Raw genomic sequence first — 24,722 nt, forward strand, 5'->3', positions numbered from 1 at the left:
TCAGAAAATGACTGATGGAGTGGTGACGAGATGATGTCGATGGAGAATAAGACTCTGACTATAGCAACAACCTAACATGTATGAAAAGGATATACAAGAGGTTTTTCTGATGTAAAAGATCCACTAATAGTGGCAATCATAGAACATACTCAACTCTTGATATATCGAGAACACTAAGAATAGTAGCTCTGATACCAAGTTGAATTTAAGAGAGAAAATAAGACAATACAAAAAGAAGATAATTGTATTGAATAGTGTGATTCTTTTACAAGAGAGGTATCATATTTATAACCTAATTTGAGAGGAATGTTTTCCTTTCTAACCAATGTAGGACTAACTAACATTTACATTGTATACACATTAACAGTACTAAAGAGAAGATTGGAGTTGAGAGCAGAAGAAGAATAAAAGAGAGACACTTGAACAAATAATTCGCTGCCATTTATTGAATATGTTCAGGCTATATAGCCTTCAAAGTGAGGACAATAATACTAAAATTAGGCTACAGATTAGGAAAATAACCATGCTACACGAACATTGGTTTTGACATCGGGAATGACGCATACACACACATGGGTGGTCGGACATTATTTTATTCACACGGGACCCACGCATCCATGTGAATGGGCGGTCATCGGTGTGGTCATCCTTGCGGGTCGTTTGGCTTTACTCTTAGGTAAAATAATCGACAAGACTTATTCGAACTGAAACAAATCAACAGACTTGGAAACAAATTTGACCATGACCAAGTCCTCGTATTTCCACATCCAGCATGTTATTTATTACTCGCATGGTTGCTTTGCATTATATCTTGCATGGATTTGCATGGCTGGCAGTTGCTTGCATACCAAATGAAGGGGTATTTGAATTAAGTTTCACATGTTACAAACTGTGACTAGTTTTATATTTTTGACATGAAATAAATAGTCTTTTTCCTTGTCTTTGTTGATAGTTGGAAGACATTCATAAGATGAAAGAAGCAAGCTTAAGGTTCTATTGTCATGATCTGGAAACTAACATGTTGTAATCAGATTTCTTTACCAGGTTACAGAAAGAAATAGAAATGAGCTCGAATTTAAGAAGCTCAGGACTCTTACCTTCCCTTGATTTGACCCGAAAAATGTTGGCATTTTATGGCATCTGCAGGTATGTATTATCCCATCTTACAGCTCATTGCCTGCACAAGTTTTTTTTTTCCAGGCAAAATTGTTTTGTGTACTCTTATGCATCAAATTTAACACTGTAACCCAGCTAGTGAGCATATACTAACCATTAACATAATTTGGGAGGTGGGAATGATGACTTTTTCCCCCTTGCATGCATGGAATGATCACTTTTAAGGAAAGTTATCTATTTCCCATATTTTTTAACACAAGTCCGTGGCTAATGGCAATGGAAGTTTCTTGATGATGTAGAGCATAATTTTACTGCAAGTTGTAATATGTTCGAGTAGAACATTGGGACTAGAAGTGCACATAAAAGATGACTGGAAAAGGCTTTTAAGCTTTAAACAGTAGCTGTTAAGAGTGCAAAATACAGCTATAGTTTGATGAAATTAAGAAGCAAAACAAATCAATTAGCTAGGGATGGGATTTGAGTGATTCAACTTGGATTTTGCCAGAAGGACCTCTTGTCCTGAAATAGAGTCTGTATTCATCAAAAGTCATGCAGGGATACAGTGCTGGATGTTCTTCACTGACTAATTCTTCTGCAGGTTTAATGGGCATTTCACCCCTTGGATTGTAGAAGAATGCAAGAGACACTCTCTCTTTCTCCGAATTCACTATCACTCTGTGCTCTACACTCTTGTATTTTCCATTGCTTACCACCTGCATACGTTTAACCATGCATCAATTATAATCTGCCCGAGGATTTAATCGAAAAATGCAAATGTCTTAAGATTCAAATAGTGTATAAGGGGGTGAATTCAATTGGACTTTTGAAGATTTTAATGGACTTTTTTTTTTTTTTTGAAGATCTTTTATATATATATATATACACGATTCAATATTATTAATTTAATTTACTTTTAAAAATAAATAAAAATCAATATATTAAATTTAATTATAAAATTTTCATATCATAAAAAAAATGAATGAAAAAGAAAAAAAAAAGCTAAAAGAATTCAATATAATTTTTTCATAGAAAATAGAGATAAATAATAAGAGAAAGAAAGAAAGATAAATGGAATATAATCAATAGAAAAAAAAATTAATCATACATGTCCATAGAAGGTTAAAGGAAAGAAAGATTGAATATATATATATATATATATAGCAAACCTTAACTTTAGTTTTTTGCATTACAGTTATAAACAATGAGGATGAAGAATTGGTGCCTCTTGAGTGCCAGTTAAATGACTTGGATGATGATGTAGACGATGGTAGTTTTTGTTACCAGATAAATGTACCGGAAAGAGTTGGGGTTAGTCTTAATGCGGACCTTAAATTTCAAGCAATTGCTGAAGATGATGGCACGGAATTGGATGATCGATATTATGCATCATCTGAGGAGTTGCATACCGATCATCTACTGGTGATGAAAATAATTAGGGTGCGGTTGGTTTGCCATTTTCAGGCCATTTTCCGTTTTCCATTTTCGAAAACGAGTTTGGTTCGTCGTTTTTGAAAACGAGTTAAAATTTATAACTGAAAACGCAAAACAATTTTTTATCATTTTGAGCGTTTCCAGTTATAAATTGCCAAAATGCTCAAAACGCGAAAAACGGGCCGTTTTCGAGGAAAACTAAAAATCGTTTTGAAAATGAAAATGCAAACCAACCGCTACCTTATTCCCTATGTTGATGATGAAGGCATTAGGAAGTGGGTTCACGGTTAGCCAGATGGCGCCATGGCGGACCTGGAGTCCAGATACATTTTCATCTGGGTTCAAAAGGGTCATACCCCCAGGATCAGAATGAGATGAAATTCCCAATGTGAGATCAGGTTGTGGGCATTTTGGGTAATAGTTTACCCTCAAGCATGCACCATTATCGTCTCCTCCAAAAGCTTCGGAAAGATAGTTCTCTCTCAGTCCAAGATTCACTGATAAAATCTTCATCAGCTTCTCACCCAGGTTAACCACTTCTTCACTGTACTTTTCAATCAATTCCCTGCGACAACACCACGATTCATTACGTAACATCATGGGCGGATATAGGGGTTGGACCGGCCCATATCCATAACAATTGATAAATCATCTTGCATAATATTTGACAATCATTTCTACATTTCTAAGAGTGAATAATATTGACATAAACATGGACATGTAAAAGGTGATGTGACAACTATAAAGAAAAAAGGTTGAATTCTTATATATTTTTCTTTAAAGGGATGTGATTGATTTCAAAAATGGTTCCCTTTTCAAAAATATGGAATTTATCGAATTTAATTTCACATAATAGTAATAAAAAAGAAAGAAAACAAGAATTGGTAAATTTTAACAGTTTTCATTAAATTTTAAGATATTATTTGATGTTTCTACTTGCATAATCAATTGCGTTTTATTCCACATTTGACATTTTAAAGCCTTCATTTTATATTATTGTTTTGCTAATAATTAGATTCATGCTCCCTGTCTTAAATTTGCCAGTTGCTCGAATTCCGAGTAGATTACCCAAATGGTCATTAAATTTTGTAAAAAGTTTTCACAGGATCACTGAATTTTAAAAATCACCCAATTCATCACTGAATTTTGCAAAAGGTTTCCACGGGGTCAGTCACTGAACTTTAGAAATCACCATATTCATCACTAAACTTTGCAAAAGGTTTTCACGGGATCACTGAACTTTGCAAAATGTTTCTGAGGGGTCCCTAAATTTAGTGATCCCTGGGAAACTTTTTGCAAAATTCAATGATGAATTAGGTAATTTTTAAAGTTCAGTAATCTTGTGAGAACCTTTTATAAAGTTTAATGATGAATTGAATGATTTTTAAAGTTTAATGACCCCGTAAAAACATTTTACAAAGTTTAGTAACCATTTGGGTAATTCACCCTCGAATTCCTTACCATACTAATTACTATTGATAATATTTATAATTACAAGATATTATTGGACTATTGTTGCCTTGTCCGCGTATATTATATTTAAATTTTACATGATTTTTTAATTTCAACCCCCTAACAAAAATCTTGAATCCGTCCATGGTATCATTATACTTTTGATCAAAAGAACCCAAGTAGTGTATTTTCACACATTTTCAGGCTTTCAGCCGTGATTCGTATCTCTGCATGCAGCAGTTCTGCAGCCACAATGTGCATGTATGTATATGTGCGAGCGTGCGAGCACTATTAATTATTGGACAGTACTAAACATTATTAATGAAGAAAAAAAAAACTAAAATCTTATTTATTAATGTAAAAACTCTAAATGCATTCCATGTTACGAAGTTAGTGCTTAACTTGTGGGTTTATAATTACATGGACAATCTTTCCGTACAAACTGAATTTAAGGATGAGTTTGTTGTAAGATTTACACGTGAAAAATACAAGAAAACCTGTTGGCTATCAGTAAGAATATGCACAAGTTAATTTTTACCTGCAAGAAACTGGGAGAGCAGGCCACTTGTTCCGGTCCCTAATCGCCACGGGAAGGTAATGAAGGAAAAAATAGTCATTCCAATCCAGTGATATGCCCTTCTCCACCCCAAGACGACTACCGTATCCCTCGTAAGTACTCGGCGAATTCGCGTACTTTTTCTTCTCCGCCATAGGAAGGTGAAAAAATTCACGCCAGGCCTCTCGGGTTCTCGCCATCAGTTCGTGGCTGACACCGTGGTTCACCACCTGGAAGAAGCCCCACTCGCGGCAGGCACTGTCTATTAAGCTGGCAGTCCTCCGGCGGAGTAAGTGGTCGTCCGAGTACAATTCTTGTAGATCAATGACCGGAATGTTGATGTCCGGCTCGGCTGAGTCGACACTGGACGGCCTTTCTGATGGTTTCTTGACGTAGCGTCCCGGGATTACTCGTATCCCACTGTCTGATAAATGTTGAACTGGGACAACTGGTTCTGGCCATTTCTGTAAGAAGTTCATCGTAATGCAAAGAAAGTAATGGAGGAATTAAGAATATTTGAGAATCCAAGAATTTATATAGCTATGAGATAAAGGGGAAATGACAGAAAAATGATGTAAATCTGGGTTTAAATGCATGATTTCTATCCAGCATGTGCCATAATTTTTACGTACAGTTGGGGAGAAATTTATGGTAACTGTCCCAAAATTTAGGAATAAAATTCTTTGTCATTGACTGGATATATATTTGCACAGATTTGTGCCATATTTTTATAAAGAATATATGCATGGAACATGTGGGTTATTAGATACAAAACACTATCTAAACATGCATTACTTGCAAGAAATTGTGATAAATTAATAAATTGATAAGTAGACTATTAATTTATAATCAACTTAAAATATGAGTGAAATTATAAGAGCAAAGTGATCAAATTTCCTTTAAACTCGTGCACGTAGATTGTGATAATTTAGAGGATTTAAAGAAAGCATGGGATCTTTATATATGAAAAGAACAAATAGAATAAATAGTGGGGAAAGCATAAAACAAATAACATTGATAACTAACATCAGCTGTGCTACACGACCCGCGTGGATGACCGCACACACACATGAGGGTCAGGATTATTTTATTCGTACTGGACCCACGCATCCCATGTGACATTATTCTAACTAACATACCCTCTAACTCGTGGTTTGATGAAATCAGGAATCGGGTTTGGTGAGGGTTACACCAAACTGTGAATTATTTCTTTATTTATTTTGTTTTTTGTCCAAACAACACAATAGCAGATTAATATTAAAAATCTTATAACTTTTTACAATGCTACCTATAAATTTTCCTTGAAAACTTTTAAAATGCTATTCAAAAATGTCTGATTCATAGAGTTTAACAAAGGGAGACATGTCACATCACTTCATAATATTAATAAGGGTTTTGCTATACGTACACTAAACTTGACAACTCGATGTACAATCCCCCTCCCACGAAAGGGGCCTGCAATTTTTTTATTGGACGCAAGCCCCCCTCTCTTATGAGGGGGCTGTCAAGCTCGGTGTACAAACATCAAAACCGTATTGATAAACTTTCAATTATACATTTTTATATACCAAACATGCCCACTTGTCTGAACTCCAGAGACGTAACAATATTGATGAATTATGGTCTGTAGGTTTTATATATCAAACATACTACTTGTATGAACTCTAGAGACGGGAAAATATTGGTGAACTGTCATGCGTACTTTTTATGTATCAAACATGCCACTTTTATAGATTCAAATGACAAGTAACATTATTGGTCAATTGTCGTGTGTACATTTAAATTATGAAACATGCAATTGTATGGGCTCGAGGTGGAAATACTGATGAAGCCATTTACTCCTCAAATGTATAAACCAAAAATTTCTTGCTTTTCGAGCCATACATAGAAGATTGCAATTGAATTTTGATCAACAAAATCAAAAGCAAAAAATAGGTTATTTATAACCTATTTTAAAAATAAAATAAAAATTATATATATCATTTAGATCACTTGTTACAGTCTTTTCAATCCCATAGAGATGGACAGGCGACAACGAAAAGAACTAGACATGCATGAACTGTTAAGAGATGGCCCTTTTGGAATCAACCGACCAGTACATTAATGCAAATAAAGATCATAAATACCAAAATAGACTCCAATATTATTTTGGGCATCATTATCCAAAGAGTAATGCTATTTAGTCACACCGAAATTTCAACCCTATTCTAGGTGGCGCTAATACGACATTATATGATGAGTGGAATTAAAAAAGTTATTTAATTTCATATTTCATTTAACGTATCATCTAGTGCCACCTAAACTGAGATTCTAACCCCCAATAAAGTTATATGACAAGGACCCTGCTGCTTGAACAACCCCCAACCCCCTAGATGTCCAGGGGGTTGTTCAAAGGCTTTTCCCTGACTCTTATATCCGAATATGATAATGTGTTACACATTAAAGCCACACATTCAATAGTCATGTGAAATAGCTATCTGATGCTGAAATTGGTAGGAAATTATGTGATCCAACCCCAGCTCATAAATATGCCTATAATTATGACAATGACTTGACTCTCTCGAGGTGTCTTCCATTCAAACATAGAAAAATCTTTAAAACAAATAAAGATCTAGATACCATAAGGCAAATACAACGTTTAAGAGCATTTTTAAGAGACTTTTTATATAAAATGTTCTGTATCTTAAATAATCAATATTTAAAATCATGCTTCAAGAGATTCTTTGAATTAACCTTTGAATTTAGAGAGTCTCACTCTCTATAATTAAATGCATTCAAAATGTTTTAATTTTTATTGTTGTAAAATAATGAAATAATCTAGAAAAAAAAACTAGTTCAAATAAAAGATGGAGAAAATTAGTAAATATTTTTTGGAAGAAGTAAAATTAAGCGTTAAATATAAAGAGTTTGTTGGAATACTTCAAAATTTTAACTCTCTAAATGTATAAATGCTTTCCAAATAATAGAATATGCTTTTTAAAAATTGAGAGTCTTTTGAAAATATTCTAAAGAAAAAAGAGAGAGCTAAAGCTAAAATCATCCATGCTTGTAGATTTTAGTTTCTTTATTTTTCAGGGCCTGAATATTAAAGATGGGCGAAAGGAAGTCGAACCTCTAATAAACCTAGATGCATAAAAGATTATCCGTGTCCAGAGAAATTTGAGATTACGTACGTAACTCAGTAGGTGCTTTCTAGGGTTTAAAAGAAGAAAATACAATAAAAACAATCACGCTCTTCAAAGTCAACAAAATTATTGAGTTCCATATCAACAACTTTAGCATCGTCCTCCATAGCTTTGATGTATGTAATACGCCTTGGGAATAAGGCACTGGTAATCGATAATCTGCTAGGCTAAGGCAAGTAAAGAGCTTCCATTTGGATCGTGAGATTTTTCAACCCAAAAACTAAGAATCAATAGAATGTTTGATGTCTACCGCTCATTGTACAAACCCATCTAACCCTTGGATACGTTTGAGTTCAGTGAGTAAAAGCACTACTATGTTTTCTGCATAGAGATAGATAGGCTTCTTTCTTCTTTGGAGCCCATATCCTTGCTTGGCTTAGAGTAGGCCCCCTCTTCTAATGAGTTGAATCTTGAACGTACTTTCATTGGGTCGAGTAGGAGAGCTTTCGGTATGTTTTTAGCCTTAGAAAAGGGCAAGAAATTTAGAATTGATGATGCACTTCCTCTATTGAGCCTTTGCCTCTTCCCAGTCGGTGGTTGAGCAACTTGAAGATTCTTCTCCTAAAATAGCTAATGTGGTTAACCCCATCTCTTCCCGCACATTAACTTAATGAATATGTTTGGAAGGCTTAGGCCTCTTCTTCTCCTGAAATGAAATCTACCGGAACATAAAGATCTTCCCATGTACATTGCCTGCCTTCTTCTTGTTAGATTAATAGACTTATATAAAGTCGATGTTTCTTTTGTGTCAGCCATCCTTTCCATCAAAGCCAAAAAAAAAGGATATTGATTTGGTGACTACTCTTTCTTCTATGATACTATTTCGGTTCAATTCCTCAAGGCAGATGAAGGTTTCCCTAATGACTGATCAACCCATGGAACTAGGGTTTGGCTATTTCTATGTGTTATCATCGAGAACCCTTTAGATATGGTATCTTCATATATTATATTTGTTTAGTCGAGCAAGGTATTCCGTACATATCTTTTATTTGGAGCAAATAGAGATAAACCCTTCTTTCACTCGCATTTGGTACCGTGGAGCAATACCTATGGAGAGGATCAAGACTGTAGGGGAGGGATGAACAAGCTCTTCATAATCGATATCCATCTCTTGGAATCAAATCTTTCTAGGATGATCATGTCCAAGCATCTAATGCCATATTTCTTAGCTGGCTATTGCGATCTCAAAAGGAAAAGAAGGATACTTGAAGGGCCATAGAGAATATCTCCCTATCAAAACAACATCTGTCAATCGTTCCATCTCGAATTTCTCAAAAAAGAAAATCAGTTTCATCCATCTCTTTTAGCGCTTCTCTAAAGCTTATTTCAACTCTGGCCAAGACATGGAAGACTCAGTCCTTATGGAGAAGGCTTTCGATATGATTCATATGAAGGAGAAAAAATGGTTGTGCACACACATCTTTTGAGTTGATTATAAATTATAAATTGAAAAAACCATTTACTATTTTCTTCCAAGAAAATCGTTTGCTTACTAGCATTTTTTGCATAATCGTTCATAAGATCCATAATTTAACTAAGCCTATGTATTTAATACTTTTATAGAATGAAGAGTGCAAATTCGCAGCTGGTATAGAAAGGTGTTGAGAGCAAAATAAGATCACATGGGTTGCGCTTCCCATTTCTTCTTGATCTTCAAATCTTTCTTCTGTGTTGCCATATTAACCTAATTCTTGGAAGTAGGCTTATGGTCCAACCTTCCAAGCCAATTAAGTAAAGTGTCATAAAAATGCGATCAAAAAAAGTTGGGACAGAGTACAAAAATGAGTAAAAAATTGGGTTCCTTCATGATAATTAAAATGTGTTGCAGTTTAACAATCATTGTGAAGCGAATATAATTACTATAATAATTTCAGTTTGCTTTTAGGGCATATAAATCATTTTTAAATTTGTTGTATGGCTGCAAAACTTACAAATTTTGATAAGATGTGACCAACTAATTCGATAATGTGTGATTAAAAAATAATTTGTGATCAATTAATTTGATAATTTGAGCCGTGAAATAACTTGTGAATTATAAAATTTATGGTTTGTGATCGATAAATAAATAGTGACCTATAAAAATTTTGATCTTTGATTGGTGAATAAATTGTAACATATAAATTTTTTGATTTGTGAACAAAAAATAATTTGTGATAAATTATTTTGATAACCTGTGACTAAATTGTTTAATATTGTGACATTAATATATCTAATTAATTCTTTTTTAATTATTTATTTAATTAATAAAATTTAATTATTATCTAATTTTTCAAGTTTTAAAACTTATTTTTTAATTTTGAAATTGTGTATTGTAATCACCTTAAATATGAAATTTTCCCTACATAAATTTGGGATCGTTCATGGCCTAGGTTAAGTTTTATTATTTATTTATTTATTTATTTATTTATTTTCTTTTGCTAAGGTTTAGCAGCAATGGACCTTCTTATATAGCTGAATTTTAAAACAAGAAAACGCTACCTGCCATGCAAAATGTGCACGTTGTTACGTCTGTGTGCGCCTTACGGTCAATGTAGGGTTGACAGCTATTTTACAAGCACTGCCCCGATGGGTATGCTTTCTTCGACCCTCCTAGACGGACTAGTCGCCCCTTTTAGAACATTGATGCTAAACATTAACCATATATAAGAAAGCTTCTAAATGTTCACTAAAATATCCATCGACCCCACAGAATTCTATATTTCAACACAAATTTTAGGTAATACTGCCCTCAGTTTCTTAGTTTCAAGCTTGACGATCTTTTTCTTTATTATAAAGGTTCACAATTTCGTAGTCTAATGTTGGCGGATTTGTACACTTTGCCGTCAAGCCTATTTATTACAAAATCTCTCAAGGTATTACTCCTTTTGGAGGAATTCAAACAAAAAATAAGTGTGTGTGTGTGTGTGTGTGTGATCTTATGTAAATTTACTTAAATAGTTATATATAAAATTAAATAAAAAATATATAGTTCTAAATTCATCCACTAATATTTATTTCTATTAAATTCTTTTGGACATTTTTGTATTCTTTTGGAATTTGTGTATAACTAAAACCCGAATAATCATAAAATATTATTTTCAACTGAAATCAATAATGAAAAAGATACACCATTAGATGAAATACATACCATTTATATTTCATCTGTTCAGCGATGCTCCGAAATGAATTTTTGAAAATGAAAAACTCTGGCTTTGCCTGGTTGTGATAATTTACAACGCTAGATAAACTGATCTGGACCACATTTTTTATCCAATATCTTGAATTAACCTAGAATGCTAGGAATGTCAAAATGAAGTGAGAAACCATTTCAGATATTTCCTTATTCACTCCAATCCATGGTGCTTCCATTAAATTGCTCTTGTAATCGGGAGGTTATCTATTTTTATTAAGTAAAACATATGATTTATGTACGATACTAAAGCAATCAACATTATTGTTTTGTGTAAATGTCAACTTGAGTGTTCACTTTTGCAGAGAATTACCTCTTTGTCAATTTTTTTCCCCTTTCAATGGAATGAATGCTAAGAGTCCTTTGAAATTATTATGTTCAGTTTCAATAAAATAATAAGTCCACGACACATTGAGGGTGTCGATGGTTATAGGGATTTTATGGTTTACAAAATCTCATCTTATAATATTTGGTCCAAAGAGCCATGCTCGGCTTACAGAACTAGGGTGCTACCAGGCCACACACATACGTGGGGGGGCCCGTGTAAATTTTTTTTAATACATGTGGGGCTCCTGCACAGTGAGGAGCCCTATAAAAGTCCTATGGTACAGGGCATTTCTCTTGGTCCATATTGAATTGTGAGAAGGTTGGTGTTATGCGTAATAAAGATTAATGTAGTGATTTTTTAAAATTTTGATATTGTATTAGGGATGTATTTTAAGTGGAATATAAAATTTGTGTGATCTATAATGTTTTAAAATAAATGAATTTAATAAGGACAATATTTAAATATTATGTGAATGAAAATAAAAAAATTTTAAAATTTTAATAGTTTAATAGGGATAGGTATAGAGTGGAATGGATATATAACCATCGTGAATGTAAATAACGACTGCCAAATTTTATTCTTAAACAATAAGATATTAATTTTGTCTACAAGTACTTCAAATCTACCACCCCTTCCCCTAATCTCCTACACCTTGCTACACCACCACCACCCACCACCGCCACCCACGACGAGAAGGTGGTGGTGGTTGACAGTAGGGCGTTAGAAGAGGAATTAACTTTTTGTTGAAGCATTGATAGACACAAATTGTTGAATTTGTTGGTAGATGTAAAAAGAAACAGTGCATAATAATTAGATAGAAATGAACCGCCAAACATGCACCAAGTAAAATCTGATAGAAATGAACCACCAAGCATTCAAGAACAGCATGTTTTATATCTTTTCAGCCATAAGCAAAAACAAAAAACGCAATGTGCATATCGGTTCGCTACGGTCCGCTCAAGAACTTTGAGATGGGAGAAGGGGAAGAAGAAATCACAAATAGGGAGAAAAATATGTATCATGCACAAACTGAAAATGAGCTTCAAGTCAAGTTCTTCAGCACAAATATATACTGCAATAACAAATTTCAAATTTCAACTCGTCCAACAAGAAACAATTCGAGATTTTGATAGAAACGTGTGTGACATACTAGAGGGCTACAAGACTGTACTACTGAATCAATTTCAAGAGGCTAATCAGATGCGCTTGCCCTCATCCAAAATCCTTATAAGCCACCAATCAATTGGAAATAATGAAAACAAGCATGATATACATGCGTGACTCCCTACTTTACACAGATGAATGCAATGGTCCATTTGTGTATATTTACTCACCCAAGTTAATAGAACCATCTTTCACCAATTTTATGCTCAAACTATTGAATCTCCCTCTTGAGTAATGTCGAGAAGCCTTTCTCCAATCAGTCCCCGTTTTCATCATGGCCACGAATTCATCATAGCTGATACGTCCATCCTGTATTCATAATGGAATTAAGTGAGAGTAAATTCATCTGGTACTTCATATCAATCAAGAGGATTTGTTACATACCTTGTCTGTGTCAACCTCCTGGAAAATGTCATTTGCTACATCTGTACAATCATCTGCTCCATCTTCCATCAAGGCATCTCGGAGCTCATCAGGCTCAATGTAACCATTACAATCCTTGTCAAAATAGGAGAATGCTTTATGAAGATGCTCATCATTGGCCATCCTCTGCAGATGGAGAGAAATGGCAACAAATTCCCCATAGTCCAAGGTTCCTTTACCATTTGTATTAACCTGGAAGCAACAAAGAATTTTCATATATGGGAGAATGAGAGATGGCATCAAATGAAAAAGAGAGCATTCTAAGAAAAGATTCCTCCTCCTCTCTCTATCCTTTTTGAAATGACAGGAAGTAACTATGGGTTACCAACGCTTGGCTACACTTTTATATCTAAGACTAAAGGTGTGTTCAAGCATAAATTCTCCATTTCTCATCCAACTAAAGACCTAGAATAACAAAACTTGGGCAGATAATCAGGTTGTGGTGCGGATTTCATCAATGTTTAAAAACGACTAATTAGGAACTGAGACTTTTTTTCTTCATGAGGTGAGGCATTAACAAAAAAAGGTCAAAAAATTATTTAAATTCAAAATAAGCTCATAATACATCATAAACAATCTTCAAAATTGATAACAGAACAATTTAAAGTGTGCAAACCAACAAAAGAAGAACCTATAAAGAAATTATTATTTTAGTTGTTGGGTGCAGCAGACTCTTCCCAAAGTGAGTCTATGAGAGACACAATTTTTTATATTGTAGTTGGTCGTGTACTATCATAAAAATTAGTCAATAAGAACTTTTTATGCTTTGTGGGCAACAAGCCTTGAAGCGATGTTGTGAGGGTTGTACCACCAAAAACTGTCCCAAAATCAACACCTTGATGCATTCTTTGCACCCCTCACTATGAGGAAGGCCTTAAGGCGGGTTTCAATTGTGTGTTTATAGTCCATGGATTCCATGAATGAAACCACAAACTTTGTAACTCACGAGGTCAGGACAAGTCCAACAATAATTCGATCAATTCAGTCTTGCTATCGATCTACCTAGTTAAGATCTAACCTACTACCTAATTAACATGCTTGTAACTAAACATTTTAAAACATGAATAGATGTTTATTCGTGAAGATCATAATTTTTCAAGTCAAACTCACATTTGACTTCAAACTTCTATTGAACAAATTCGGATAACAAGATTAAAGTTCAATTCAGATGCAAATCCACATTTCGATCTCCGCAAACTTTGTAAGGTTGGGTGCCATATCCATCCATCCATGTCCAATCAGTTTGCAGCCTATGCAAGCCTGGGAAGCTTTAATAGCTTATTCATGAATTTTATAGTTCTCAATTCAATTTTAAACTTTTATGAATAAATCAAACATCGCATCTCTGTCTCCCTCCTCGCTCTTGCCAAAGCAATTTATAAAGCATTCTATGTAACTAGTGGAACTTTGATGGTCAAGGCAACAGACTTACCGTTCTGTTCCAATACCTCAGGCAGCCCAAAGGGACAAATCAATCCCCCTTGTTCCATTCATTATAGCGCTAATTTTTTTTTTCTTTTTCTTATTGTATGCATGTGTGGTGGGCGGGGATGTGGGGATTAAAAAACTGAGGTCTTCTTTGCAAACACTTACAACACGCAACCCAAATTCTCCCATCCATAATTTTCTTATGCATCATTGAAGGCATTTTACTGACAGCGTGATATTAGAAATTGGCTGTTCACATTTGAGGATGTTATCAACGAATAACAAGCTAAACCATGTGTGATGAGGCTTAGCTTGTTGTGTTACTGAATTTCGCCTGAACCCACAATAAACGACTCCACTTCTACCATTATTCCCAAAATATTTAGCCCTTGTTTGAACCCCATTATCCAAAAATTCATTTTTTTCCAAACTCATTTTTAACCATACATTCTCTAATAAAATAATTTTGCACATAAACCTAAAACTTTTCCAATTTTTTAACCACACATTCTCCAAAAAAATCAATATTACAAAATTCATATTCACGGATAATGGGGCTCAAACATAACCTTAATATATTTCCATTTCAAAACCTCGGCAACAAACAAAATGGAGTTCCGATTGAATTTTTTTAGTTGGATTTTAAAACTCGATATGCATAAGTTAGTTTTCGTTCAATACCACATGTTTTTAATTTTTAACTAGTATTTGGAGTTTTCACAAAGTAGGAGAAGGTTACTATGGTAGTAGATTTAAAATGATGACGGATATCATCTCTGTATGCCAACGTCTGTTTACAGGGAAGTAAACCCATGTGTGCGTGTGAGTGTATTCATAAGTGAGACATCACAGAAGCGGAGTGGTGGTTATAGTTAAACAGTACAGGTCAAAGAATGTGACAGAGATTTGTATTTCACCATTTTCTTCCTATTAAAATTCACATAAAATAATGGTTTGATTAACAAGAGATCAATTACTGATGCAAAAAGTAGATTTAAAATGATGACGGATATCATCTCTGTATTCCAACGTCTGTTTACAGGGAAGTAAACCCATGTGTGCGTGTGAGTGTATTCATAAGTGAGACATCACAGAAGCAGAGTGGTGGTTATAGTTAAACAGTACAGGTCAAAGAATGTGACAGATTTGTATTTCACCATTTTCTTCCTATTAAAATTCACATAAAATAATGGTTTGATTAACAAGAGATCAATTACTGATGCAAAATGTGTTTAATCAAAACCGATAAATTCCTTTTTATATAACTAGTCAAAATTTACATAGCTACTCTCCAAAAAATACAGACATCTGTTTAAAAAAATTTCCAAAATCTTTAAAATTGTAGAGGAACATAATTCATGTCACAAGTACAGTATGTAAGCTATCTTTAGGAAGTTAATTATGATTATCAGCACAGATATAGAGGTAAAAAATTAAACTCAGTCGCAAATAAGATTGGAGAGATTGAAATGCAAATCAATATAATTATATATGGAAAGGAGGGGTGAATTTTCTTTTACAAAGAATATTGAAAAGTGGGAAGATTTTAAAGGCATGCCTTGGGTTATTGAGATTCAATCGGTCTATGCTTTCATAAAATATAAAACCATATCACCTTCGTTCTTTTCTTCACTTTTCATTTCAATCAAAAGAAAAGAACCGCTAACTCAATCCCACCCCTTCCACTGCCAAGCCCAAAACACACAATTAACAAGATTCTCTGCCTCCTCCTCTTCTTTCCCTACCTTACTCTTCTATTCATTTTTTCAATCCTTCTTTCCTATAAATCCCCAAAACCTCGTAAAAGAAAATTAGATCAATTTTCAGCATTGATATTATTTACTTATTTCCCCTACCTTGATGAAGAATAGAATAATATCGTGCCAATATAAAGCATATGAACCCTCAAGGCTATATTACACAAACTCTATACTAATCATTTTAGTCAAAGAGAAATTTAATTAAAAAATCAAGTGTTCTATAGCTGGGTAGTTCAGGTAATCAACTTACAGCTTCGATAAGCATCTGTACTTCAGACTCCGCCAACAGTGAATTGAACTTTTGCAATCCAACCTTTAGTTCTTCAGTTGACACAATGCCATCATTATCGGTGTCTATCTTTGCAAAAATCTCTTTGATGCCTTCAACTTCTTCATTAGACAAGAAATCAGCAATAACCTATAAAAGAAATAAGAGTTTTAGTATTTCCAGAAACACGCTAATTGGGAAAAGCTTGAGAATATATATATATATATATATATATATATATATATATATATATATATATAATGTATGAGTCTTCGGCAACCAACCCTCAGAGCCTTCCTTTTGAACCTATTCATCAATGAGAACTGCTTGAGTCTCGACTTGACAACATCCCCAAGAGGAACATTTGAGTTCTTCTTTGCATTTTGAAGCCAAGGATGCTCTGTGAACAGAGAAACCATCAATCATTGAGCGAAATCATAGGAAGCATCAAAATGAATACTCAAGCGCCACAGTAAGTTTTTCCATTCGTCTTAAACCACAAGAAAATCTGTGTGGATAACATTTCCAGAAGATACAACTAATTGACGGTGCCTGATTTCTCCCGACATTCATAATATGAAATGAACTGTTGAAATAACGTTTTTATTAAGATTTCCTTTTCTGGTTACAAAAAATTTACTTTTTGAATAGGAACCTCAGAATCATTTATATGATAAAATGAGCAAAACTGTACTTCTAAACCATTTTATCAAAATATATTCAACTCAAATATGAGGTCATAACAATTACCACATACATTTACATTCACAAAGCAACCAGAATAAAAAGTGATTGTTAAGAGAATAAGAACTGGTTCCTGTTCAACAAAAGCATGAGAAAGTGTATCAAACAAGGTAATTGTACTTCGTTCTTTCAAAATGTTATATCAAATAATATTCCACTCAAATTGGAAGCTTTAGTAGTTAGTTTTTATATTCACAAGGCAAGTAGACAATAAAAAATGATTGCCAAAATGATAAGAACTACTTTCTGTTCACCAAAAGCAGGTGATAGTGTTTCAACAACGTGATTTCGGAACTAAATAGATTTAATAAGATTTCGTTGACAATGCATATTCTAGATTCACTAACCAAACAACGAAGGAGACATAAAAGCTAACTTACCAAGAACTTGTTTTGCAGTAAGTCGAAGCTTGGGATCTGGCTCCAACATTTGTCGTACTAGATTTTTGGCACTCTCTGAAATACTCGGCCAGGGTTCCCGCTCAAAGTCTATTTTCCCACGTATAATGGCCTGGGCAACACCTTGTTCAGATTCTGAGAAAAAAAATACCTTTTAGACAAATGATTTTTCATTTCTGCATTTTTATCATAAAAGCAAATGGAAGCCACATGAGAACTAAGAAAAAGCATGTATTTAGTATTGAGATAAGCTAATCTATTAGCCTATATTAATCTCCCAAGAAATTAAAAAAAAATTAAAATTAAAATGCAAATTCCACTAGCACAGAGGAGGGGTCTATTACAGAGAATTCAAATTACCAGCCCAAAATGGAGGAACACCACATAGCAAAATATAGAGAATCACTCCTGCGCTCCATATATCTATCTCTGGTCCATAACTTCGCTTGAGCACCTCTGGAGCCATATAATAAGGGCTTCCCACAATTTCAGAGAACTTTTCGCCTAGAATTTCAAGATTAGTACAAGTTAGCTTCATAAATGCATGACAGCATCAATACAATACAAGATACATGTTTGAATTTATGACAATAGATACAAATCAGCAACTAGTATAGAATCAGATCTTTTGAGACAAACCATTACTGTGCACCCTTAGATCAAGTACATAAAACTGAAATATATTACAAAGTAAGAAGTAGTTATATGAGCAGTAAGGACAAGGAGAAATCAGGTATATCTGTCAATGCATTAAACAATCATTCTATTGAATTCCTACACATAAGATTATTGTTACAATTTTTTGCCTTCCTCACATTTCCGCCTACAATTTCCATACAGCATAAGCTTCATACTATCTTATCTAACATTCTTAAAGAAGATCAGTGAGATGAGAAATAAATGATAGAATCCTATACAGTGGAAATGTTTCAAAATTGATCCCTTTTGGAGGAGAAGACTGGCTTCTCATCAATACAAACGTAGGTGAGATGAGGTGATGAAGGTAGGCATCAAAATCAAAGGAGAAATATTGAGTATCTGTTAGATTCAGGTATCTATGTGGGAGATAGTTCAATTTCCAGTTATCTTTTCCTTCTGCGAGTTGGTGGCTCCCCACTAAGAAGTGCATGGTTAGCACAATTTCTATTTTCCAGCAGCCTTTAATGGTTCCAGGGAGTCAACCAGAAAAACAAATCCAGTTCACTAAATTCTAGTTGTCCATTACAATGTTGTTGGCATCAACATTGAGCTACTCCAAATGATATCAATCATAATTCCTAAATGTCAATACCTGCCACGCTATAAGAAAATAAACACAATATGATAATCATCGGGTTAATGACATATCATGTCATTACTTTTTTGAAAAATTGTGTCAACATGTCCAACACGTGTCGTTTTAGACACACATGTCCCGCATCATAGCTGCAATATTTCATATCGGGACATCATAACCCAAATATACAATTGTACGTCAAACATCCTTGATTTGAGTCTACATAACAAAGGGTACACCAAGAAAGGGTAAACAAACAAAATTTTACCCAAATAGTCTAATTTAGAGTTGTTTCCAACACAGTACATATTTGTGCAGTTTATTTTTATATACATGATTGATTTGAAGAGACGATAAGAGAACTCAATTGAAAAAAGAAATATAACTATTATTTGAGTTCTTATATGATCATAATAAGGGCCTAGCCTATTTCACGTCATTTCTGGTAACAGTTTCACAAGAAACAAACAAGTGAAGAGGCCATGGAAACAGAAATTTTTCTTCCCCAAAGGGACTTTAAACCCAATCTAATTTAACAGGCAGTAGAGTCAAAAGCCAACTCTTAGAGCTTCATCCAAACTTCCCCTTCCAAATGTGTAAGTCTTAATAAAGGCACCGAAGGCATTAGCTTTAAGGCTCAAAATGATGGCCTAGTATGAAGAAGGCAAAACTCCTTGAGCTCAGTGAACCTGGCCTACTACCCAGGGGTTGCCCGATTACTCTTATTATCTGTTATTCTGGTAATTGAACTATCATCTTGTTATGTGCATATAAATCATCCATTACAATTCTTTCCCTTCAAACTCATCTGGTTACACAAATAAAATCACAAAGAAAATCGACAAATCATTTTATATATAAATCAGCAAAGTGCAAACAAATGCAACATTTGTGCATATACTACATTATAGGACAAATGCATCAATTAATCAAACAGTTAATATATAGTTAACCACATAACCTCATCAAACATAATCGTGAAGCAACTACAACTATTTATTTACCTGGCTTGAAGAAGATAGACAAACCGAAATCGATTGCTTTAAGGGGAGAGTTCTCTTTCTTATTTGCAAATAAAAAATTTTCCGGCTTCAAGTCCCTGTGGATCACGCCATGCTTGTGGCAAAGCTGCACCACCTCCACAATCGTCCTGGTGACAGCTGCTGCTGCCCGTTCTGTGTAATGCCCCCGTGCCACAATCCTATCGAACAGTTCCCCGCCCTCACACAACTCCATCACCAAATGCACAGCATTCTCGTCCTCACGTGCCTCCTTCAAGCTCACAATGCTCGAATTCTTGGGCAAATGCTTCATTATCGCCACCTCTCTTCTCACGTCCTCCACATCGACTGCCGTCCGCAGCTTCCTCTTCGAAATCGACTTGCAGGCCAAGAGATCCCTCGTGTCCCGATCAATGCACAAATAAGTAACCCCAAATTCCCCACGGCCGAGCTCCCTATCAACTAAATACTTCTCCTCAATACTTTCCTTCTCAACATCACTCAATACCGTGATGGCCTTTTTATTGTTACCAGCGCCGAACTTCTCCTTCCGGCCTTGATCGTGCCCTGAAAAATTAGACGACTTCACATCTTCTCTGGCGACTGCCGCCGGAGATCTGCAGCAGTTCCCCATTCAAATCTTGTACGAGTTTAAGCAGTTTTGAAGTAATTTTCCACCGAAAAAACCAAAACCTAACCCGTAGCTAGTGTATCACATGATTGAAATGTAGAATCCTAACCCTATATAGAGTAAATTACAGCATAGGTCACAAAACCTGTGAGATAATTTCTCACAGAGAGTGCGTTTTTTAGTGTGTGTGAAAAGGGAAAAGATTTCAGTGCAATTAGTGGTAAGCACGGAAAAGTTTTCTCAGATGCTTTTCTCAGAGTAGAAGCTCTTTTTCAGTTTTTAATTGCGAATAAAAAATTATGAAAAATAGCAGAGTTGTACGTATAGGTGTACCCATTACTGTGTGTATGTGTGTGAATTTGTCGGTTGACTCTAACTATTGGAAGTGGAAAGAGAGGATACCCTGATTGCTAGCTCATGTTCATTTCTTTATTGTCCAATAGCGTGTTGACAGGTGGCGTGAATTTTATTTTATTTTTTGTAACTGAAAATTTTAACAATCCATCAAAGTGTTGAAATTTGTCGCGGTTTACATTTTGTAACATGGCATTATTCAATTTGACAGCTTAAAAAAATAACTTTTCAACCAATTATTTGCTGACAACAAAGTAAATATCAACAATAGTGTAATAAATAAGCTCTTGTTTGATTCTCATTTATTTCAAAATTCATTTTCACTCACACATTTTTAGTAAAATAATATTACACGTAAATTCAAAACGTTTTTTTAATTTTTAACCACGCATTCTCTATTCTCCATCAATCTATTATTCAAAATGCATTATTTTCCCTAAAGTATACAAATGACTTTACCCAAATTTTAAAAGAAATGCCATTTAGCCAAACCCCAGTTGAGCTAAATAGTATTATTCAAATTTTAAACACCAACTTCTACAAGACAATCCAATTTTAAAACGCTCAATAAAGATATTCTTTCGAATAATTGATGCAAGTGTTTATTAGGTTTTTTGGACATTGATTTTGAATAGTTTAAAAATCACCCAAAATTGATGTAAAATAATTTTGACTGGTTAACTTAACTCAACAAATCAACAATTTCTTTAATGTTTCTCATATTCTCTTACTAATTTTACCCTCTATAAAATAATTGTTTTCAACCAACATATTGTGTTCAAATTAGTTTGAAATTAAAATTATGTTAACGAAAAAAATTATTTATACACAAAAAAAATTGCATTGTAATTTAAAAATTATTATACGTAAAATATTACTTATAAGACTAAAAAAAATCATTTTTGTGTAATTTTTTAAAAAAAATAAACATAATAATAAGATTAAAAATTCACTAATAAAGTATAAAAAAAAACTTAAAAGTAATTTAAAAAGTACAAAAGCAACTTATAATTGTAAAGTTTACTTATAAGTGAAAAATACTAACTTAAAATTTTAATTAAATATTTAACTTTATTAAATTTTTAAGTTAAATGTTAACTTATATGTAAAAAAAATTACTTATAAGTAAAGTATCACTTACAAGTAAAAGAGATTTCATTGATTAGTATAAACTGAAAAATCATTAATGAACGTACATGTAATTTTATTCTTTTAAAAACTTTTCATAAGAAAGAATACTTCTATATCCAAGTTTAATTCAGACGTAGTTCCCTTATTTTTATTTTAGGTGTGAAGCAGTGTCAAACCAAAATTCTATGGATAACGAATTCCCAAGTATAAATTGAACAATTTTTAAAAGCACTACTAAAACCACTCAAAATTGGTCCGCTCATAAATGCTCAAAATCAATAATTTTAAAAAACACTCGTAACCGGTACTTCAAAACTCCCAAGCAATCCCTTAGTGTTTATGAAGAATTTGTTACAAAATTATACAATTGACTGTTACAATTAACTCAAATGATTCTATATCTAATCTACAACGATCTCAGCACACCACAGTTAGACTTCAATGTTAATCCACAAAAGCAAGAATGAACTTGGAATTTCGCCGAATTTTGGAGAACAAAGTTTGGCTCATAAATTATGGATTTTCCCTAAATCTCTAACTTTACGCAGTGTTCTAAAAAACATAAATCGTGATTAAGCATGGAAGTCAAGTTTTAAGTTTACGAGCCTAGGAGAGGCCTTAGCGTAAAAGATGTAACTTAATTTTTATTATTACTTTAAATACTTATTAATTCTAAAAATTATTTGATAATTAAAATGATAAATACCAAACACCTAAAATTATAAAGTATTATATTTATTTAATAATTTCCTATAGTAATTATAAGTTTTTCAAATTCTCAAAATGCAAAAACTATATTATTTTTAAAAGTTTCGACTTTCAACTAGACAACTACTACTTATCAGATTTATAAAAACTTTATACATATTTTCCAGTTTTCAACAAACGATAAGTTTTAAAATCATAATTACATAATATAAATATCACTGTAACTTAAATCTTATTTAAGTCTTTATCGAATAAAGATATTTTCGACCTTTGTATAGATAAAATCATTTACAAAATTAAAACTAAAGTCAAATAAAAGCCTTTCAGAAAAAAAAAAGTTAATAAACTAAAGTCATATAAAAGGTTTTTTAACAAGGGGAAAATTTTTTAGAAATAAAAATAAAAATAAAAATAAAGCACACCTAGTCCTGTCTAGACGCACATTAAGTGGTCAACTTACTTAATTCGAGGTTAGTGTCAAGGCAAAGCATTTTGCCAATGCCTCGAGTTTAGGCGCCATCAAGACACGTCTTTTAAAAGACTATCCCAATTTAACATCGATCGATAAAGGCCTACACCCATTGTGTCCAAGAACTAATTAATGCAATTGATTAAAAATAGCCCTATACATAAAAACCAAGAAGTAATTATTCAGTCAACCCAATGATTAGACCTAGACATAATACTCACAAAGTGTTTAGTAGCCAAAGCAATTGGGAGTGGATGGCGAGGCTTGGAGATGCAGGGAGCAAAGACAAATGTGTTGGTTAAGGCAAAAGCAGGAAATTCGCTTGCTTTTCGTCTTACCATTCTCATTTATTATCTTTGTTAAAATGCCTAGCAATTTTATCTCTAAAAAATTCTAAATTTTAATGTAACTAAAACTTAATAGTTAATTTTACAGCTGTGCAGGTAGAAAATTCTAAATTTTAATGTAACTAAAACTTAATAGTTAATTTTACAGCTGTGCAGGCAGGTTACAACCTGCACAAGCCCATTTGCACAGGGTCTGTACAGAGGGCATCTCTGAAAAATTCTAAATTTTAATGTAACTAAAAGTTAATAGTTAGTTTTACAACTGTGCAGGTAGTTAATAGTTAATTTTACAGTTGTGCGGGTAGAAAATTCTGAATTTTAATGTAACTAAAAGTTAATAGTTAATTTTACAATTTTGCAAGTAGTTAATAGTTAATTTTACAGCTGTGCAGGTTGCAACCTACACAGGCTCATTTGCACAGGGTCTGTACAAGGGCACACAGATGGGGTCACACAGACCCATTTGCATAGAGGCTATCACATGAGGGGTGGACCCCATTTGTGTGCCCCTTGTACAGGCTTTGTGCAAATGGGCTTGTACAGTAAGCTTTTTTCTTAATTTTAATTACATATTTTTTGAGATTCATAACTTTTCAATTACAAATTTTATCAAATTAAAAACTACTTATAAAAATATAATTTAATATGTGAATATGATCCATAAATTTTGTGTATATGTAATTGTAGTTGGCTTAATTTCAATTTATATGTCACAACATTTATCAGATGTCACATTGTGACCACCTGATTTTTGAAATTTTTTTTTACTAATTGTTGATCTAAAAATCTTATTCTTAAACTATTGTGGCCATGAAATTTTGCTTAATGCATTGTGCTAGAAAAATTTAACAATACTATATAAAATATTTTATATTTCATAACATTCATCTTGTTAGCTAACCAAGACATAACTGGAAGAGTGGATAATTCGAGAGTTCCCTTAGTCAATCTTATTAGCCTATTTGAGCAAAATTAAAATGTTAAAAATGTATTTTAGAATAGTAAACTTTAAAAAATAAGAAAATATTTTACGTTTGTGTAATATTATTTTATTAAAAAATGTGTGATTGAAAAAAAAAAAGAGAAAAATATATTTTTGAAAAAAATGGAATAAAACAAATATAAGGCACTGATGGCACTATAAAGATTAAAGAAGAGACAAAATAATGTAGTCTAAATATGTAGGAATGCAGTCATTATTCGCCATTATATTTCCTTTTGTTGGAAGACAAAATAATATTAGTATAGTATTAATTAGATTACACTAAGTTCCATTTGGCAAAACTTAAAAATTCTTCATAAACGGTTACTTGATTTTAAGCTAAAATATTCCAATGAAACACAAGCACTATCATTTTATCATTGATTGAAAATTTTACACAG

General features: G+C 33.3%; 2 protein-coding genes across 2 annotated transcripts; both read right to left on the reverse strand.

The window, feature by feature from the left end:
• Window positions 1-1,580: 1,580 nt before the first annotated feature.
• Window positions 1,581-5,083, reverse strand: LOC111406355 (probable 2-oxoglutarate-dependent dioxygenase At3g111800). Its single transcript, XM_023035770.1, has 3 exons — window positions 4,538-5,083; window positions 2,782-3,112; window positions 1,581-1,829 (listed from the first exon to the last, which is right to left on the reverse strand). The coding sequence occupies exons 1-3, from the start codon at window positions 5,032-5,034 to the stop codon at window positions 1,581-1,583; spliced, it is 1,077 nt and encodes a 358-aa protein (XP_022891538.1). The 5' UTR covers window positions 5,035-5,083.
• A 7,213-nt stretch (window positions 5,084-12,296) lies between these two features.
• On the reverse strand, window positions 12,297-20,625 carry LOC111398288 (calcium-dependent protein kinase 13-like). Its single transcript, XM_023025210.1, has 7 exons — window positions 19,703-20,625; window positions 17,783-17,926; window positions 17,405-17,557; window positions 16,565-16,680; window positions 16,263-16,430; window positions 12,786-13,016; window positions 12,297-12,710 (listed from the first exon to the last, which is right to left on the reverse strand). The coding sequence occupies exons 1-7, from the start codon at window positions 20,331-20,333 to the stop codon at window positions 12,564-12,566; spliced, it is 1,590 nt and encodes a 529-aa protein (XP_022880978.1). The 5' UTR covers window positions 20,334-20,625; the 3' UTR covers window positions 12,297-12,563.
• Window positions 20,626-24,722: the final 4,097 nt, after the last annotated feature.

The sequence above is a fragment of the Olea europaea genome, chromosome 1 (assembly GCF_002742605.1).
Source record: "Olea europaea var. sylvestris chromosome 1, O_europaea_v1, whole genome shotgun sequence".
NCBI classification, from domain to species: Eukaryota; Viridiplantae; Streptophyta; class Magnoliopsida; order Lamiales; family Oleaceae; genus Olea; species Olea europaea.

Bases quoted from the DNA above. Each gene is read 5' to 3' on its own strand.
- LOC111406355 (XM_023035770.1), bottom strand. From the start codon at position 5,034: ATGAACTTCTTACAGAAATGGCCAGAACCAGTTGTCCCAGTTCAACAT. The intron at 3,113-4,537 runs GTAAAAATTAAC...GTGTTGTCGCAG, and splicing joins GCTCTCCCAGTTTCTTGCAG to GGAATTGATTGAAAAGTACA. The intron at 1,830-2,781 runs GTTGGTTTGCAT...AAACGTATGCAG, and splicing joins ACATAGGGAATAAGGTAGCG to GTGGTAAGCAATGGAAAATA.
- LOC111398288 (XM_023025210.1), bottom strand. From the start codon at position 20,333: ATGGGGAACTGCTGCAGATCTCCGGCGGCAGTCGCCAGAGAAGATGTG. The intron at 16,431-16,564 runs GTTGGTTGCCGA...TTTCTTTTATAG, and splicing joins TCAAAAGGAAGGCTCTGAGG to GTTATTGCTGATTTCTTGTC. The intron at 13,017-16,262 runs GTAAGTTGATTA...TGTTGCTTCCAG, and splicing joins TACAGATGCTTATCGAAGCT to GTTAATACAAATGGTAAAGG.